Here is a 19,333-nt window from a genome sequence, read left to right as displayed (position 1 = left end):
TACTAATTAAACATATCAAACAGAAACACAAAAAACAGATAATACTTTCGCTAATACATATTGTGCTATATTATTCATTGAAACAGCAAGCACGCAAGAAGATGTACTAAGTATAAGTATTGGGCAAGGTCATTTCGTAAATACGAGTAACAAAATGTTGAGATCCAAGCGATTGCTTGAAGATCGTGTATCAGATGATGAAAGGTTGTGCAAGCTAACGGCTGTCATGTGACAAAACGTGTTAGATTGTTTTCTACAGAATTGAATTGCATTTCGATGGAGATGGAAAAAATCAAGCCAACATTAGTAGTAGTGTTGGGTTGTTGTTGTTGTGCTTGCGGCAAATTAATTGATAAATCACGAAAATCTCACTATCAAGAAGAAGGGAAAGAAAGAAGTAATACTATAAGTAAAGAGGAGTTAACGACTCTTATTTGAAAGTGTTGCCTTGTCGATAATGAATTCAAACATTATAAATTGTTCAAGGACAGTGTCGCTTTCTGTTAGTAAATATTTAGTCATTTGCATTGGTATACTCGATAATACCTTTTGCGAAGAATGTCACAAACTTCATAATGGTGTAGACAGAAATCATTGCAACCAGTATTGATTGGAATACTGCACACGTCACACAATGAGTTATTATTAAATGTAAGGCACCGATATTAAATCGGCCACAGCAAAGGGTTACAAAACGCAGAGAACAAGGAATCGATGTTACGGAACGAATGTAACAGTTACGCGTTACATTAATTACCAACCGACTGCTCCACTTAACCTGATACAGAGTTCTTTGAGGAAATGAATAGCACATACGTACGTATATATTCATTAAAGTTAAAGGAACAAGGTGACTAGAGATGTTATTTTATCATTTTATTTAATCGCTGAATACATGAGGACTGCAAAGAAAATCCAGAATCGGAATATGCTAATTGAATGGCAAATTTCAAAGAAGAGTTTGGAACTCCATTTGGAGATGAGTTGCTCCCTGTGGAGCTGCTTAGTATGTCACATCTTTGTGCTGATACCACTCCACACCTCCCAATGAAAAAGGGCATGGTTGAAAATGTTTATTCTCATGTATACTGTTCCGAAATATCGGAATACATCTTAATTTTAATGACCGTAAAACATAATTGCTAAATACATATATGATTTGAATCTGTTTATACGGTTTTTAATTAAAATGCTATTGAAATCGTATCTAGCTTTGTATAGCTATTTGTGTGAATAATATTGCAATATGTAGAAAGTGGTTGAATTGCAAAACAAATTATGTGGTATTAGTTTAGAGCTGCCAAATAACTTTACGAATACTTCATTTATGAATATTGATGCATTTTTAATATCACCTAAGGTTATCCCACATTACAGCAATACATTAGACATACGTTTTGCCATCTTCAACAAAGTCATTGACATTTGAACTTTGCAGACATGGGAACTTTTGCGTCAATTAAACTAAACAATGATAATTATGTTCTTCAATTATACTCATCTCGAGCAGAGTACAACAAAGAGTACTCGCTACATGTACAGGTCAACTAGAACTGAGAAGAATAAATAAAGACATAACTCTGAATTAAAGAAAAATACTTGTCTTAATATTACTATCAAGAGCAAATATAAAATGTTCAACCATTCGAATTTTATAATTGATTTGATTTGAATGATAGATTCTGTATGTTGTATGACAGTTCTTTAAATAGACTACATCCCAAAATTCACTGTTCCTTATGAAATCTAATAAACCTAGTCACTTACGAGACGCACGGAACAAGTCTCATAATTTATAGTAATCGAAGCAAGCGAACCTCTCACAACGCAGCGCCATCTTCCGCATACCTTCCGCGTCTTAATGATTCGATTATGAGGTTTCATACCATAAAAACAAAAGCTATTTTTAGCCAATATTTACTTGATTATTCGCAATATTATCTTAAGCAACGCAAAGTTTAAGCTTTATTTACATAGGTAACAATTGCGTATAGCTCCCCTCTCCCTAACTCTTGCATGATGCTGAGAACGGCACTGCGGGCTCTTAGTATCGAATCACCACCTCGGCCCGCCTGCTCGGGGCTAACCAGACCACAGGAGCATCAGCGAATATGCAGTTTAAATTATTTATAGTGACCTTTGTGCTACACTATACCACCGCGGAGCATTACAAGACGAAACGTAAGTTAAACCTTTACATAACACGACCTACTTGCGGCCAGTATTTGAAATAAACAAAAATCGAATCGATTTCATAAATTAATTGCGTAAATCGATTATCGTTATATGATATTCGTTACAGTTACTGGCGTGTTTATTGTTATGGTTTTAATGTGCTTCTGGTGTTCTTAGATAGTACTTGATCGATGGTTATGTTCTAGATAAAGATTAATTGCTTATAAAAACTGAATAAAAATATTATGCTGCGTTTTATATCAAACATGGATGAAAATTTACACGCACATTTAAATTTTCATGTTAACATGTTTACTTTATACAAATATGAAATATAACTTACAAGATGAAACCAGTATAGATTTATGCATGCTCTACCATTGCAAATTACTGTAGTTTGCTTTATAAAAAACAAGACTACGAGTGTTTCAAGAAAATTCCTTGTTTTATAAACAATGTCATTAATTATAATTATGAAGCTTGATAGATTATTCTGCTCCATAATTATCATGTCGTTTTATGATTATGTCAAAATACGTATAATAAATAATATAGCTACATTGTAACGACACGTGTTTAAAAATAGATTTTACATACAAGGAATATTACATATTTAGCATGCTATTAAAAAAAAATATATATAAATATATTTTCTACAGTAATCTATTATTAATTTCTAAAAAAGTAAGTACATGAAAGTGATTTTCAAATGAAAAAAAAATGTTGAAATCGGTCCATTTGTTTAGGAAAAACGATGCCACATGATATTTGATAAACAGATACACACAAGCATAAACGACCCTTGTGTTTGATGGGATTAACAACATTAAACATCATAATTGAATAGTTTCCATCGCTCGGACATTAATAATTGATGGCGTTAACGTCCAGAACTCTTGTCATAATATTGGTAAATTTGAAGGAATGTAATATTTATTTTTAAGGAACAAATAAACCGTTATAAATTGAGAATTGTATCTAAATAACTACTTACGAGATATTTATAAAAATACAAATGTACACTTACAACGTTTTGCACGAAACATATACTATATTTCCTAGACATTACGAGTGAAGATATGACAAGAATAAGTTACAAAATAAATTGTAGTTAATTAACTACAAAATATCGTATTTTTAATTAATTCCAATTTGGAAACAAAAATTGTCGGTGCTACCATTTTTAAAGAATGGCAAATCTATCTGTGTCACGTCGAAACATATTGTTCCGAATTATTCCTTTCCAAAAATGACTAGCGTCTACTCTTCTTCAATGATTCCATTAGCTTCTACGACACCTCTGTATGAATAAGTAAAGGGATGTTTACTCTCCCGATAAATCTAGTGATACGTTATATAGCGACATCTAGCAATCAAACCTTAAACTACGCCACGATAAAGATGCTATTTATGTTTCAGTATAAACTTCTAATTATAAGTCAGTATATTTTTTTAATTCCTGAGTATATTTAGTTTTTCTATGCGACATAAAGTAATGATTTTTATTCGTGCCACAATAATATACCAATAAAGGTATTTCAGTCCCCTATTCGAACGACGTTCAAACACCAAGTCTGGCACAAAACTATATTAAAGCTAAGGTTCAAATCCTACTTTATATTTAATTTCGTATCGCTTTTTATTAAACGTTGGATGTTTTATATATTAGCAGTGTTTTTCCGAAGATATGGAATGGAAAATTCTTTAATATATGTGTATGTTTACCAAGTTTTTTCAACGTACAATGTTATAATAACTTTTGTTGCGGAGGTCAATGTCAAAGCCAACTACAAAACACCAGTAATGAATATAAATGATCGATTCATTGATGAGGAATATAATTGATTTGTCGATTAATATTCGATTCGATCGATTTATAAATCTAACTTAATTGGTTTAACATTTAAGAACGGTAGTCCATATACGATAACTAATTTGTGTTACAATAGAATGAAATAAACAAATATGTAGTATTTTAAACACATACATAATATATTTAACCAGGAATATATTAAGGGTTGTATAAATGTATAATAATTTATGTAGAGTCAAGCTCTACATATTGGTCTAAGAAGTTTTGACCGTCCCTTTAGTAATAGTCAAGTATTAATTAATTTATTTATTGATATTGATTTCAGCGGATTTCGTAAAGACATGTCTGAAGAGTGATCCAGATTTCGAAGACTGTTCGCGTGTGGCGGTACAACAACTGTTCAACGCTTTGGGTCCAGGTAAAAAAATATTGATACAAGATTGACACTGAATGACCTACTTATAATTACAAGCAGATTAAGATTTAGATTCAGAAATTAACAGCTAATTCATATTTAATTGAAATTATTTGCTTAAATTTAGAATTTTGTTTTTGGTGTTCTAACATGTCTTAATTTTGGTAAAATAATAATAAAAACTATTTGCAAGTCTTAGTTGACGCTTTTTTACCAAAGCGCGATGTTGGTTAATTTAGTATTAAGGTGGTAGCTCAAGGTCCATTTTCATACATTTTGTTTCGGCTTTAATCTGGGTAACTAAACAAGTATTGGCAAGTAAAGAATTTAAATTCACGTCTAGTTAGTGATTAGTTCTCGCAGTTGAAAGAAAAACGTAAAAATAATTAATAATCATGGATATTTCGGCCTTTAAAATTTAATATGACGAAATTTTAAAGGCAGAAATGTTTAGAAAAGCAGAAAACCTTAATGTTTCTTAGTGACGTTATATGTATATATTATATAGAAGATAACAGAGCCATAGGTAAAACTGCTTCAATAATTATAAGGTTGACTAAGAGATATAGAATTTCATTCTAAACTTTTTAAAGCCCTTTTGTATAATTACATAATAATATTGTAAACATCACTCAATGTGTTTAGACAGTACAAGCATGGAGTGAAAGGGTTTTAATGTCTCTTATGGCAAAGTAGTTCAGGGTCCTAACATCTTTAGTATCTCATTATGCAAGAAAAGTAAGCAATAATCTATACCGGTCGTGAATAACTTAGCAACCAAATTCTATTTCATGGGAGTGTTTTGTTTTTATAATAGTAAATCTAACGACAGTTTTGAATATCTTAATTTGTATCAAAAGTTACATGAAATTGGAACAAAATACGAAGTTAAGTCTAACAAAAGCTGATCGCGTTAGACCGACCTTAAACAAAAATAAGATGTTGAATATCGCATTGTCAATGTTCGACCCCGTTCCACATCCCCGCGTAATGCATCAAAACATTAACATAAATAACGCTAATGTTATTACACCCAAACATTACGGGCCTGGCCAGTCAACTGTGTAAGCAGTCGCGCTGGCTGGCTGCATTGCACAACGCGCCTGCGCTTCGGCCCACTTCAATATTACTCCTCGATGGTTCTGCAGTCCTAGTTAATTTGTTGCTACATCTTTTGTGTTTTCATAAATTATTGTAATAGTTTTTAAGCAATAACTATCGATTAAATTTTTGATCAAACCAAACAATAAACAATTAAAATAGCATTTTTTTCTATGTTTCTGCGAAAATATTACGATTACACGTTTTATACTGCCGTTACCTACCTCTACCACTTTACGGATACCGTTATACCGAATCAACATATTTATTTACAACACTATTATTTTATGGAATATGTTATTATAACTCTAAATGATAGCGAATGAGTGGGCTCATAAGCAGCCGGGTTGGTCTCACAGCCTCAATGACGAAACATTTGTACATAACTTGCGGAAAGCGAAAGTGCTATTTCTTCACCATACCCAGACTTGTATCTACCAAATGCAAACCTCCTGTATAACGTATCCTATAGATATAATATAAAAATAACGCGTAAAGCGGGGTTTCATTAGAAAATTACTTTCTGTAATAATATAAGTATATTATCGACCTTTTAGAGTATATTATAGATTCTAATATACTCTAAAAGGTCTAAACGTGTGCCTATAACGCTACTGGCAAATTGATCACTAAACACATTTACTTGGCTTGCTTTCTACATGTTGAAACCCTTACACGTTACATTATCTACTTCGGAATCTACATATTTTATTTCTTCCGTTCCGTTGGTTTACAGGTCTTCCAGAAATTGGACTGCCGCCTTTGGATCCGCTTAAAATACCTAAAATAAGGATATTGCAAGGCGACGGCCCAGTTAACGTCAATGCGGCACTAGATGACGTCACAGTCTCTGGATTTGGTCAGACCGAAGTATTAATGAGTCAGTGAGTTAAAACGCTTCACGCTTATGCGCTCCTGGTACTTTAGACGACTGCTTGATCGACCGGGTCGAGAGTAACTTTGCCTCATCGAGAAACGACGCGATTAAAAACAATTATAAACCTTGCACTAGGGCTCCTTAGTTTTTTATACGTGATTTTCATGAAAATAGATTTCTATTTTGTATTCATCTTAATAATTAATTTTATTATAATATTTGTTTTGACCTATGATTTTTCGTTCTCACATTTTTTTTTATTATTTAATGTAGGGCAAAGCGCCGAGAGGAAATTGTTAGCTTCTGTTAGTGTTTTTACTAAAAATAACCCATAAAACGTATAAATAGAGTCATTTGTCTATTATTTATCTCAATTCTGGTGTTCCGTATGAAAAATAAATTTATCTAAATCTGTAAACTACTATCATACGGGTTACTGAAGTCAAATCCGCCTCACGTCGCGTCGGTTAACTATATTAAAAATGTCGTATTTCGTTAGATGTAGGTAGATTGTAACTTTGACTTTTCAAAACAACCAACACCTCAGTTCGTCCCGCGGCTATGTTGGCTCCAATTTTCGACACGTCTGGAGTATATTAAAATACAAAAAACCGTGATAAAATCCGAAAACTAGTTTTATTTCGATGTCTATCATTCGCGTAAGAAATCGTTATGTGTCTACTTTTCATAATCATAATTAATCTTACCTGTAGGTGTGTGTTACTAACATTAACTTGTATAATTTTCTTTCAGAGTGGATAGCAAAACATATGATTTTTATACAAAAGTACGTGTGCCAAAAATAAGGATAGAAGGCACTTATGACTTGAAGGGAAAGATTTTATTGATTCCTTTGGTGGGGCGAGGTTTATGCTGGTTTGAACCGAGTAAGGATTGTCTCTTCCAACTAGGAATAATTTACGAACCTGTTAATATTATAATATTTCAATATTATTATATTTCAATGTTATTATATTTCAATGTTATTTTTTGTTTTGTTTTAGGCAACATGACAATTGACATAGTGAGCGATGTAAAATTATACGATAAAGATGATTTTGTATTTTTCAACGTCACTGCAGCTCATGTAAAATATTCTATAGGAGGATTAAAATTACGCATGAATAATTTATTCGACGGCATAGATTCCTTAGGTTTGTATTTTTCTATTCTTGTATTATGTATTTAAGCGACATCTTTTGTCGAGTGGCAGAACTAAAATAATATTTTGTTGCTTCAAATGAATACTAGGCATTTCTAGAAGATGTCGTTGATTTCGATATTAATGCATAGACTTCATGAATTTATGAACTCCTAGTAGAGTTGTTACAAATTGCAACTTTGAGACGCTGTCAAGACGGTCGCGCACATCAAACTAACCTTCAGAGACATCGAACTAACGAATGATCGTCGTTCGCTTTGTTGCCAATTTTATTCGCAATATTTTTTCATTACTCGTTTTCCTGTGTACTGAGAAAATAGTGCGATAGACAGCGTCGCTATAATGATATGGCGTCATGCATAACACGTGTTGCTTGCTTTAAATTAAATTGAGAAATAAATAATATTTTTTACATTCCGCAATAAACTTTTTATGTATCTTACTCAAATAAAACACGGACTATTTTTATTTTATTCATAAATCATGTTCTTCTAATCGATGATAGATGGCGTTTATATATTTAATGTGATTTTTCAGAGGACAGCACGAATGCGTACTTGAACGCAAACTGGCGGCCAGTATCTGAATCACTGAGGCCAATATTATCCAAGACAATTGAAGACATTTTACTTGGTTTTATGCAGCAATTATTCCATAATTTACCAGGAAATTTCATGATAGGCGATGTAAAAAACGTACCGAGTAAAAAATCGGAGAAGAAAGTTTGATTAGTACTTAATATTTAATTTTTATATAGTCTTATAAACATCTTATACGAGTATCTTATAAATAAGACGAACATGTTACTCTTGAGTCTTCAGATTCCACTTTCATGCGAATTTAAAATCATGATATATTTTTAAGTCACAACATACGTAGGTACGAATTAGATTTAAGCACAAAATTAACAATGCGACTGATTTTTCGAAACCGTATGGTTATTGTAAATATTTAGTTTAAGAGTTATTAAAAAGTACACAAAATTATTTATTTGTTTTTTTTTATTTTCGTGTTTTTAGGCATAATGCTTAGGTAAAGCTTTTAGTATACGCTTGTGTTTATTTGATTTACAACTGATTTTCCTGTTTTTTGTAGTAATAATACCTAGGAGTTGTGCTTTATCGCATACTCGTGTACATTTTGGCAGTTTGCCAGCATTTGAGACTGTACAGGCGTGTTGTTTACCCCACCTGTTATTTTCAGGTACGCTTAGACTGAAAATGTGATTCAGTTACACAAAAACTTTGGTTATTTTTTGTATTTTCTAATAATACCTTAAAAATACTGTGCTGAGACTTTTCTAAATAAGTTTATTATAGCGATTAGTGAATAAAATAGTATAGAATTGTTCATGGTTAAGCAATAACTTTAAAATAATTTTAATTGTTTTATGACTTGAATGGTTGATATTACGTAGTTAGAGTTAGATAAATACTGTCTCACATATTTTATTATTTATTTTAACACGTGAATTGGCACATTTTTGTTTAGAGTATAATAAATTCCGTTTTAAGTAATAAAATACACTAACCTGCCAAATAGGACGTCCAGGCATTATGTTAGAATATTTCCGAAAATGTCACTTAATACACAAAATATTCACACACGCAAGTATTTCGCGCTCTTCTCACCAGATGGCACTCTCATCAACGTTGAGAACAAAATAAGCTCTTCTCGCTCACATAACGTGTTTTATATACCGGCAAATCTGTTTCAGCGTAAATATCGGCGAGAACGAACAAGACACAGAAACTCGCAAACGATCGACAGAAATATCCCCTTACGTGGCCAGAACGAGAATATTTATTATAATTTACTATGGGAATAAACAATATAATTTATTATTTTTATATATTCGTTTATTCAATTATTATCTCTTATTAAACACGTTGTATTAAATTATATTTATTAGGTTGAAGAATTAATTTAACAGTTTAAGGCGATACCTCAAGGTCCATTTTCATACATTTTGTTTCACCTTTAATCTGGGTAACTAAACAAGTATTGGCAAGTAAAGAATTTAAATTCACATCTAGTTAGTGATTAGTTCTCGCAGTTGAAAGAAAAACGTAAAAATAATTAATAATCATGGATATTTCGGTCTTTAAAATTTAATATGACGAAATTTTAAAGGCAGAAATATCCATGATTATTAATTATTTTTACGTTTTTCTTTCAACTGCGAGAACTAATCACTAACTAGACGTGAATTTAAATTCTTTACTTGCCAATACTTGTTTAGTTACCCAGATTAAAGGTGAAACAAAATGTATGAAAATGGACCTTGAGGTATCGCCTTAATTGAATGAGATCCCGCGTGAAAAATTTTTGTCTTTCAATATCTATTTTGAAATATTGATGATTAATAATAATTAATCATAACATTATAGTAAGATATACACAAATATTAAATTATTTAATAATTTTTACACATTTTCAAAACTTTCCTTGTAAACTGACATTATTTTGATGAAGTGGTTTTATTTATAGAAAGTACTAAATATTGTATCTGGAACGAGGCTGAAAGAATCTCGCACTTCTGCCGTCGTTTCATGGAACATTAATATTTGCAGTGAAACGATTTACTCATAATTATTGAATCATAATAAAGCTGATATAGTTGAAAATATTATCTTCAGGTAAGGCCTTTGTTCAGTAAAGGACTTGAAAGAAGTTGAAAATGTTGGTTAACGGTAAATAAAAAGTTATGAATTATACTTTGAAAACAACATGACATATTAATCTTATATTTTGTCTATAAGTTACCAAATATATAAAGAAATAAAACCTTCTTGCATAAACTTATGTCCTACAAGGACAATATAATAAACATTTAACCATTTAATTCAATTGGATAAGAGGACAATTTATTGATTCAGATATACAGGATCGTAACTATATAGAAAATTGAGTTGATACTAAATGCAAACAGGTAGATATTTGATGTCAACCAGAACAAGCCCTGAGGTATCGATCTATCCATTCATATTAGCAAATAAAATTTATTATTGGAATGGCCAATTGATAATTATTGGTATTGCATGTGAGTTAGCCCTGTGAAGTTTATATGTTTATGTTTTTGATTACGATTTATTAGAACTCTGAAGGATTGATGATATCTGATATCACTTGTGTTTGAAATTTATTCTACTAACTTTACGTCATAGAATGTAAAGGAATCTTGTAACTGCATTACATAGCCGCCTAATATTTTAATTAATACTAAACAGGTAGACTACGATGTTGACTTATAAGGATTTAAAGAAGTACGAAGCTAAAAGGTTGTAGTGGTTTGTTGGATTCTCTTGTAGGAGAATTTTAGTATTGTGAAATTGTTTTATCTTGAAAATTTCGTTTCAGGAATTACTGGAAAGTAAGGAATGAGCTTGTCGATAAACGAAGTCGTCAATTCATTATATTTACTGCCAAATGCGAAGAAATCATTAAAAATTAAAAATCACGAAATCTCTAACAAATGTGATGTTTATCCTCACATTTGTTCCTTCCTTCCTGTAAGACCAAAAGAAAGAATTTTGGATTGATTCTCTTGGTCAGAATTTGGGTTTTGATTTTGCAAGATACTGTCTTTATATATTGTGATTTCTTAATGCTATTTGATTTCATAACCTGCCATTTATTTATGCACATTTTTGTATATGAATAAATATAGCAAACAATATAGACTTTTCTAGAATTGATTTTTAAAAATAGAATACATGTTGATAGTGGTGTGTGCACCTGACCGCATGTGAAGCATTTTATTGGAGCTAAACTAACAGATGAAATTAATGGTAAAGAGTCTTTAGTTCTAAACAAACCTCTTTCAGCTTTGCTTTTAATTTACTGGTTTACTTCAAGATAAATTAGTTCAAGAATTGTATAAAATTGAGAAGATTTGTTGATACCATATGGCTGTTTTGGGTTATTTAAAAAACATAAAAAAATTGTACGGTATGCATTCGTTTACATTAATTGCATTCGTATGGTGGTGAAGAAAGATTTGTTTTACGAGTTTATAAATGCTTTGCTTCTGAGTAAAGAGCTATTATAGTCTGATCCGGAAAAGAAAACCAGCTATGGGGCGCCACTTTTGTTTTTTCGTTTTAAAGTTAACGTTATCAGTACAGGAAATTAGTTCATTGTTTTATTCACTACATGGTGAGGTGTTTTCTTTTCCTGGTCATGCTATTCAAGTAAGTTTACAATTAAGATCACAAATTGATCTCGCCTCCTTACACATCGTAAAAATTTTATCGCGATATTCATTGGTGTCAAAGGTCTTCATGAATTTTGACGTATTACTTGAAAGCTGGTGTCTACTATTGATTAATACATTGGATTGCACTGTATACTCAAATGCAGAGGACATAATGCTTATGCCAGCCAGTTCCAAACATATAAACGAACCAAGATTAATAATAATATCAGCCCTGTATTATATACTTGCCCACTGCTGAGCACGGGCCTCCTCTACCACTGAGAAGGATTAGGCCTTAGTCCACCACGCTGACCTAGTGCGGATTGGTAGACTTCACACACCTTCGAAATTCCTATAGAGAACTTCTCAAATGTGCAGGTTTCCTCACGATGTTTTCCTTCACCGTTAAAGCGAACGATAAATTCACAAAGAATACACACATGATTTTAGAAAAGTCAGAGGTGTGTGCTCTTGGGATTTGAACCGCGGACATTCGTCTTGGCAGTCCGTTCCACGCCCAACTAGGCTATCGCCGCTATTACCAATTAACCAAGATTAAACTTGCTATAATTATGCAATTACAACGAAACATTCACAATTCCCGATGTCGTGCTAAGAAGAGAGGTTTCCGTTTTTAAGAGTCTTGTAGTCTTCTTCTCACTGACCATGGTTCTTTAATGCACGATGGTAACTTGCCAGTACTGTCTCAGTTAGTACTCAATGGATGCATCCTCGAAATAGGATTATAACGTCAAAAGAGGCCGTGGAATATGTTACCTACGATAAAAAAAAATGGAGGAGTCTCTGATAAAAAACTAAAGTGCATCTTCATTAGATCCTAAACGATTCAATTTTAGTTTACAGCATATAATTTAATAAAATTCAAACGGGCAAACATTATACTCTAGATACAGTATGCAATATTAATCTTTTATCGATGCAATTCTTATGAACCTTGCAACTCGTAAACCGCCTATCAATGCTGTTATCCTCGTACAACAAGTTCCTGTTGAGACAACTCGTTGCAAGTCAATCATGACGATTATTCATAAAAGGGCGGTACTACAAGCATACAGACAGTTGACCAATCATGTTCTCGCGTGATTTTTATAATCACTTATAATGTTACTGTCTGAGAAGTGCATAATATCGCATTATCGTCTTTACGCCTCGACATTTGGAGGCGTTGACTGCTAAAGGTGTGAGTTGTTCTTGAGTCAATGATAATTATGCACAGACGTTCATACTCTAGTATTTTCGACAGAGCTAAAATAAATAAAAATTATATGACATTATTTTTTCGCACGTCGATAAATGCAGTGCGTTTGAACGCACAATGACAAACGTTATGAAGGTCACTAAGGTGAATGACCGAAAGATGCGCAATGACCCAGAGAAGGGTGCTCCCAAAGGGGATAGGGCCCCTTTGGTGTCGTTCACAAAAGGAACGAGCACCAGGCTGGCATAAACACGAAGAGGTTGAGTTGCATACATGCACTTTGCACCGAATGCGCGTGACGTCACCCGGTTCGTGTTGAATTGTTTGCTGTTGCAATTCTTGATTATGGAATTGTGTTGAGCACGCGTTTGTTTTGTTTTAACATTGTTTGTTTCTATTTTACTGCGCATTCAAGTTTAGTTATATTTTCATATTGCTTAATAAATTGATTTATTACGATTTCATTTCAATATTCCCTTTATTTAATAAATCATGCGATACATTGGGTTGTAAAAATATGTTTTTATACAAATAAGAATAAAATCATGATCAGAGTATATTAGGCGTGCACCGTGCAAAATATTATTAGAAAATGTACACCTGATGCACCAGTAAAGTGTTTGATCTGTTTAATGACCACTAAATTCGAGACCAACGATAAATTGTGGATATAAATAAAAATTGCATGAGGTACAATTGCACTGAGTCAAACTCAATCGCTTGCAAAGTCACTTACAAATTAGTCATAGCGAAAGGACAGACACGATACACGTTGCACACGCGCAGTGGTCTGTATTTTTGTCTTTTTTATTACTTTTTTACGCAGTCACTTGTTAAAATTACAGCTGTTTTATCGATTCAGAAATGTTTGATACAGTTTTTATTTGTATTTCGCGAATTATTGTTACCTATTTATAGTAAATATTATGAATGCTGTAATTAATTTATTTTATGCAGGTTACATACCGAAAACTAAGCTTAGTTAGTTTGCTAAAAAAACGAAACAAGGTGTAAAGCTTTACATAGTTTACCATTTACACCCAACTATAAAAATATCTCAGCTAAGTATATGAGCGAAACTAAAGTAACTTCGTTTTGCAACTCGCATTAAATTCTAAGAACTAAAATTGTCTAGTCGAACTCTGTAACATAAAGATAAAGTTTAAAGAAACACTCTAGCGATATTAAGTGATTGAAAAATCTACATAAAATTTAGTGTTTCTTGTCACTTCACCTATCAATATTTGTCGAATTTCGATTTGGTACATTATTATTCATTATCTTACATCAATTATTGGGCATTTATAAAATTTCATAGTTGCAAAAAACAGAAGAAAACTGAGTTTCTTTGTGTTGCACAAATCAGTGGCATTTTTGACCTCGGAAAATAACGTAGAACGTCGCTGGTAGAAGTTAGTATACTAAGTTACATTTGAGAAGGATTTGGATGAGTAGTATTCGTATGGTCAATGGTGCGTTCACTTGTATTGTAGGTAAGAGAAAGTATATATATGCTTATAAGGTAAAAAAATAAATATTTATAGGACTCATGGACACCGCCTTATTTACTAACATAGCTATAGTTTACAGATCATAGTCAATTTATTTACTTTTAGTATAAGCTAAAGCAGAGTTATACAAAAGTTAGTTAAAGCTCCCAAGACAAATTATTTGTCTAGACAGAGATATGTTTACATTTGTGGTAAAAAGCTAATAAATAAACTTTACCTTTATACTCTACATTTGAATATTTGCATAAATTCTGTGTTTAAGTATAATTTTAATCAGCAAATTTTTATAATAGTTCTTCGCTACGACTTGCAAGCCGTGCAAAAAACTTTTAGGTATTGATGATTGATTGATGAAGTAGTAAGTCATTATTTTTAATTATTTAGTCTAGGCATATTACTTGGTCAGAGATTTTAGATTTTCATTAATGGCGATCTGCCATATAATTTTTTTGTTGGTACATAGGTATGTTGTGTCTACTAAAAAATAATATTTTAAAATACAGATTTCAAATCCCTGAATAATGTTGTCTAAAGGTTTACTATTGCAGGAAGCATGAAAAAAGATATTCCATTTTGTAGTTTTAGAGGTTATCATGTACCAACTATAGAAGATTCAATTAGGTATCGTAGCAAGACGGTTCATTTACGCTGTAATTACCTCATCTTTATCCTCCATATACTTCAGCACATTTTTAATGCATGCACAGCAAATTGACCTCACTGCATCCGAATGTAAGCGGAGTGGCGTCCAGATACAATGTCGACTGGCATCGTCATCTCTCACCAATTGACACAATTATGCCGGTCTATTTGATACCGAATATACACAAGCTTATCCCTTATACAATTATAAACGCAAACTATGTAGACGTTTCCTGGATAAAATATAAATAGTATTACTCAGCATTCCAGATGTGAACGTAAACCCATCTCATCTTTAAACACTTTTAAATCATAAAATCGATAACAGTACTGAGAAATCTGTATTTGACGTACCTTCTACCCACAATTTGCATTGCCAGAGTAAAATTGCCCCGAACCAGAATGTTCTTTTAGTCAGTAAATCGAAATAGGTCGTACTTCGCGCGGTTCAAGGTAGCTTTCGGTTACAGGAATAGAATGTGAGTAACAGTGCCCGAAATATCACAATTCCACCCACAGATGTCGTGATTAGTTCGTTCGCCTATCGGCATGTCGTTATTGTCGCCTTTGCCTCCGTAATACGTAACTTAAAAACTGATTTTAATCGTAATATCAATTTTTTTTATTTTAAAAGTGCAAATCTCTTGTTTGTTGATAAACCAGTGACTGTTAATTTAATAACGCAATCAAAACGATATAAACAAGTATTGCTATTTCAGTTGATAGTAAAATAAAATTTATTTGACGAGTTTTGCATAAAAATAATGTATGCGAGCTACCAAGCGTAACGATAATAGGCCGAGCTAAATTGCCCCGTGAATCACCCGTATGAAGTGGATGGAAAATGCTCCTCGTTGAGTGAGCGTCTAAAGAATGGAACGATTGGCACGCGGGGCGGCCGGTGGAGCATCTGGAGCAGGCGGTTACGATCGCCAAGTACTAGGACAACAGAACATGTCAGGAGGTAGCGTCAACACTCGGTATAGTGGCCTCTGGTATAGAGTAGCGTAATAGCCATTTAGGGCTCGTATTGAAGTTACACTTTACGTCAATAGATGGCAGTGATGACTGGACAAAAGAGACATCTTGCGGAAGTTAGAGGAATGTGAGCTAGCGTTTTTATCGTGCGTAATTTTGTAGAAGATACTAAATTGGTTCTGTAACGCCATTCCTTCTGGCCTCGACGTGAAGTAGTTAATAATTGTAAATGTAATATTATTTTTATTCAAAGTGGTTGAGCGTTTCCTAAATGATGATGCAGTCAATTATTTAATCGAAAGGTTTTGCTATATCAAGATTATATTGTATATCAGATAGTTATTACTCAGGCCCATAAGCTGCTTTTGTGTCTTGTAAAGCACCTTATAAATTATCCCATCACGAAGAATATGTAAGTGAGAGTAAAGACTTAAGGCGATGTCGATGCATTTGTTAAATGCCCAAATCAATCATTCGCTGATGCGTGGTCCGTAAATGAAACAACCAACGTACAATAATAATTTAACTTGGAATGTAAATAAGTTTAAATAATAAACAATAAACACTATTTCACTAAACGAATGTTTACGCTAGAATATTGCTACAGTTAAATAGGTATTAGATACTCGGTACCATGTCCATAATTCTACATACCTACTCTTGATTACAACAAAAGCTTATTGCTTGAAACACGTATTTTTTATACACATTTTTAATACTAAATGCTTGCTTCCAACATCTAAACCAATTTATTAGATGAATAAGAAGTTGAGCTTATTTATTATAATTGGACTGAGTTATGCAAAAATGTACCAACCCACAATTTATCTCAAAATAAGTTAATAAAGTAATCCAAATGTGATACTTTACTATTCACAAAAACGCGTCAAGATCTATTTATATTTGACACAATAAATATGTGTTAATCAATAAGCACATGTTTTTATACATTGAAAAAACAACTGTAACAATCCACAAATAATGTTTCAAAGTAGTTGGTAATTTTGTCAAAACTCGGTTCAATTATTGATTAACCTATAAATATTTCTAACACAGCTAATTACCAATTTTACAAAACAGTAATTTTAACTTAATATGTAGTGCCGTTTTATACACATTTAATCTGGCTTAAAACTAAGTACATTCTAAAGATGGTTAATATTTACATTGAATTACTATTGGTTATGAACTAGAAGCTAAAGGACGAAGTAACTAACGGATCTTTGGCTTTGATACTTTACACTAAATCATCGTACGAGTCATTGAACGTTTGGTCTATCACATTGAAATTCCTCTCTTTCTCACTCGAGTCCTTCTGAGCTAGTAATCTATCGCAATCGTTTAGGCGGCCGTGTAGTACTTCGTAAACCCGGGTCATGGAAGCCACCTTCTCCTTGCAAGACGGATCGCTTTCTATTGCGAAGAGACGTGAATCAAGCAGTTTTATTGCAGCGACAATGTAGTTCCTCAAAGTCTTCGTCTTATGCTCACTGCTGATTCTTTCTAGGAAGGCGCATACTTGCCTCTCTCCGCATAACAGCACATCTACATCGTAAGCCAGTGGTGAATGTTGTCTATGCAGATATGCAATCAGTCTCTTAGCATATCGTCTGTAGGTTCTATATGCTTTTCGCTTCCTAGGTCCAAGCGTTCTGCCCGTGGTCATAGATTTTTTCATATCGTCGATAACTGCTTTGTATCCAGCGTCGATTTTCGAGTCGAATATATCACGCAGGCGTGTTTCGACCGGTTGCAGCTCATAGGGTGCCGGCGATGGTGGCAGAGATGGTGATGACGGCGGAGGCGATGGAGGAAGTGGATTACGAGTATTTTCTTCTTCGCTTGACTCGCTTGAAGTTCTACATTCTGTTTGGCTTGTCTCCGGAGCGGGGTACGGTCTTGCACGCGTCCTGGTTCGCTGAGCTCTCACAGGCCGTGGGGCAGTTCTGGCATTATAAGCCGTGAGAACATTCGCATCTTGTTCGGTTAAAGGACGTGCTCGCTGCGACGCTGCCAATGGTATGATCCTTATTTTAACCAGAGAAAAGCTTTGATGTATTTTGGCTCTTATCCGTGGATCCTCGTAGTCAGCACCCCACAAATCTCTTATAGCAGATTCTTTGAGGTATCTCACTTGGCAAAGTTCTCCATTGAAGAACCTTTTTCTTTGTTGTTCGTTTAATGCGTCACGCTCGGTGCCAGTCAGGCCGTGAATCTTGGTCAGATGGTCAGGAAGCTTCCCGTAGGTGAATCGCGCGCAGTTTTCAATAGGGCACGGTATGTTTGCGTGGTTTTGCTTTTTCGTGCGAGTGGCGGCTGCTTGCGGCCGTGCGGTCATCTTGGAGCTCTGAAACAATAGATAATTAATGTAATATTTTTAAAATTGCAAGTTACAATGGGTGGTGAGCGATGCTGGCCTAAGCTACCTGTGGGAACGCTAGTAATGGTGGTGTAAAGTGACCGCTGCTGTTTGTGAATACTTCATGGGATTGGAGATGTATGCATACTTAGTTGATTTTAAGGAAATGTAATACAATAATCAAACCCAATTTAGCATAAGGTAGGTATATAATAATTCAACAGATAAAATAAACTTTATAATTCTTAATCTATATATATAAAAATCAATTGCTGTTCGTTAGTCTCGCTAAAACTCGAGAACGGCTGAACGGATTTATCTTATCTTGGTCTTGAATTATTCGTGGAGGTCTAGGGAAGATTTAAAAGGTGAGAAAAATTCGAATAATTGCCGGGAAAATCCTCAAAACAGCATTTTTCTATTTCCCATACAAACGTTTTCTAACTAATACGTAGAGTCAATTTGTAATTTATTACCGCTGCATAAAGTTCAAATTCGCGTGCGCGTTGGAGGATCTAATATCGCATTCTGAAACTCAACAAAAGTGAAAGTGAATCGCGAACGCGACAAAATTGCATAGTCTCAAAATACATAGTACTTAAATAGTGGTCGGCTTCGAGAAACTCAATTTTAGCTAACTTCAGTCGTTAATATAATATATAACTCAAAGGTGACTGACAGTGATATATCAAGGAACAGCCCAAACCATTGGACGGATCGGGCTAAGACTTTACATGCATAAAGCTACTATGACGTAGGTATCCCCTAAGAAAGGATTTTGATAAATTCTACCCTTAAGGGGATAAAATAGGGGATGAAAGTTTGTATAAATGTTCTTAGGTTTTCGACTGATTGAACTGAAATTATAGATTGGGGATAAAAT

General features: G+C 33.4%; 3 protein-coding genes across 3 annotated transcripts in view; 1 reads left to right on the top strand and 2 right to left on the bottom strand.

Annotated features, from left to right (window-relative positions):
* The window catches only part of LOC115443889 (muscle-specific protein 20), a 33,223-nt gene extending 23,991 nt beyond the window's left edge, over nt 1-9,232 (bottom strand). The window contains exon 1 of the mRNA XM_030169482.2: nt 9,075-9,232. Within this exon, the coding sequence (XP_030025342.1) occupies nt 9,075-9,098 (24 nt within the window). The 5' untranslated portion in view covers nt 9,099-9,232. The remainder of the gene's footprint in view (nt 1-9,074) is intronic.
* Nucleotides 1,846-8,529, top strand: LOC115443888 (circadian clock-controlled protein daywake). Its single transcript, XM_030169481.2, has 6 exons — nt 1,846-2,181; nt 4,314-4,406; nt 6,241-6,388; nt 7,135-7,268; nt 7,386-7,535; nt 8,081-8,529. Exons 1-6 carry the CDS (start codon nt 2,112-2,114, stop codon nt 8,269-8,271), a joined length of 786 nt encoding a protein of 261 aa, XP_030025341.1. The 5' UTR covers nt 1,846-2,111; the 3' UTR covers nt 8,272-8,529.
* Nucleotides 9,233-17,328: 8,096 nt separating the features above from the next.
* On the bottom strand, nt 17,329-18,429 carry LOC115443918. The gene has a single exon (XM_030169520.1). The coding sequence runs from the start codon at nt 18,427-18,429 to the stop codon at nt 17,329-17,331; it is 1,101 nt and encodes a 366-aa protein (XP_030025380.1).
* Between the last annotated feature and the right edge of the window lie 904 nt (nt 18,430-19,333).

The sequence above is a fragment of the Manduca sexta genome, chromosome 24 (assembly GCF_014839805.1).
Source record: "Manduca sexta isolate Smith_Timp_Sample1 chromosome 24, JHU_Msex_v1.0, whole genome shotgun sequence".
Classification (NCBI taxonomy): domain Eukaryota; kingdom Metazoa; phylum Arthropoda; class Insecta; order Lepidoptera; family Sphingidae; genus Manduca; species Manduca sexta.
The sequence above is the reverse complement of the archived record's forward strand: the minus strand, read 5'-3'. Positions and strand labels throughout refer to the sequence as shown.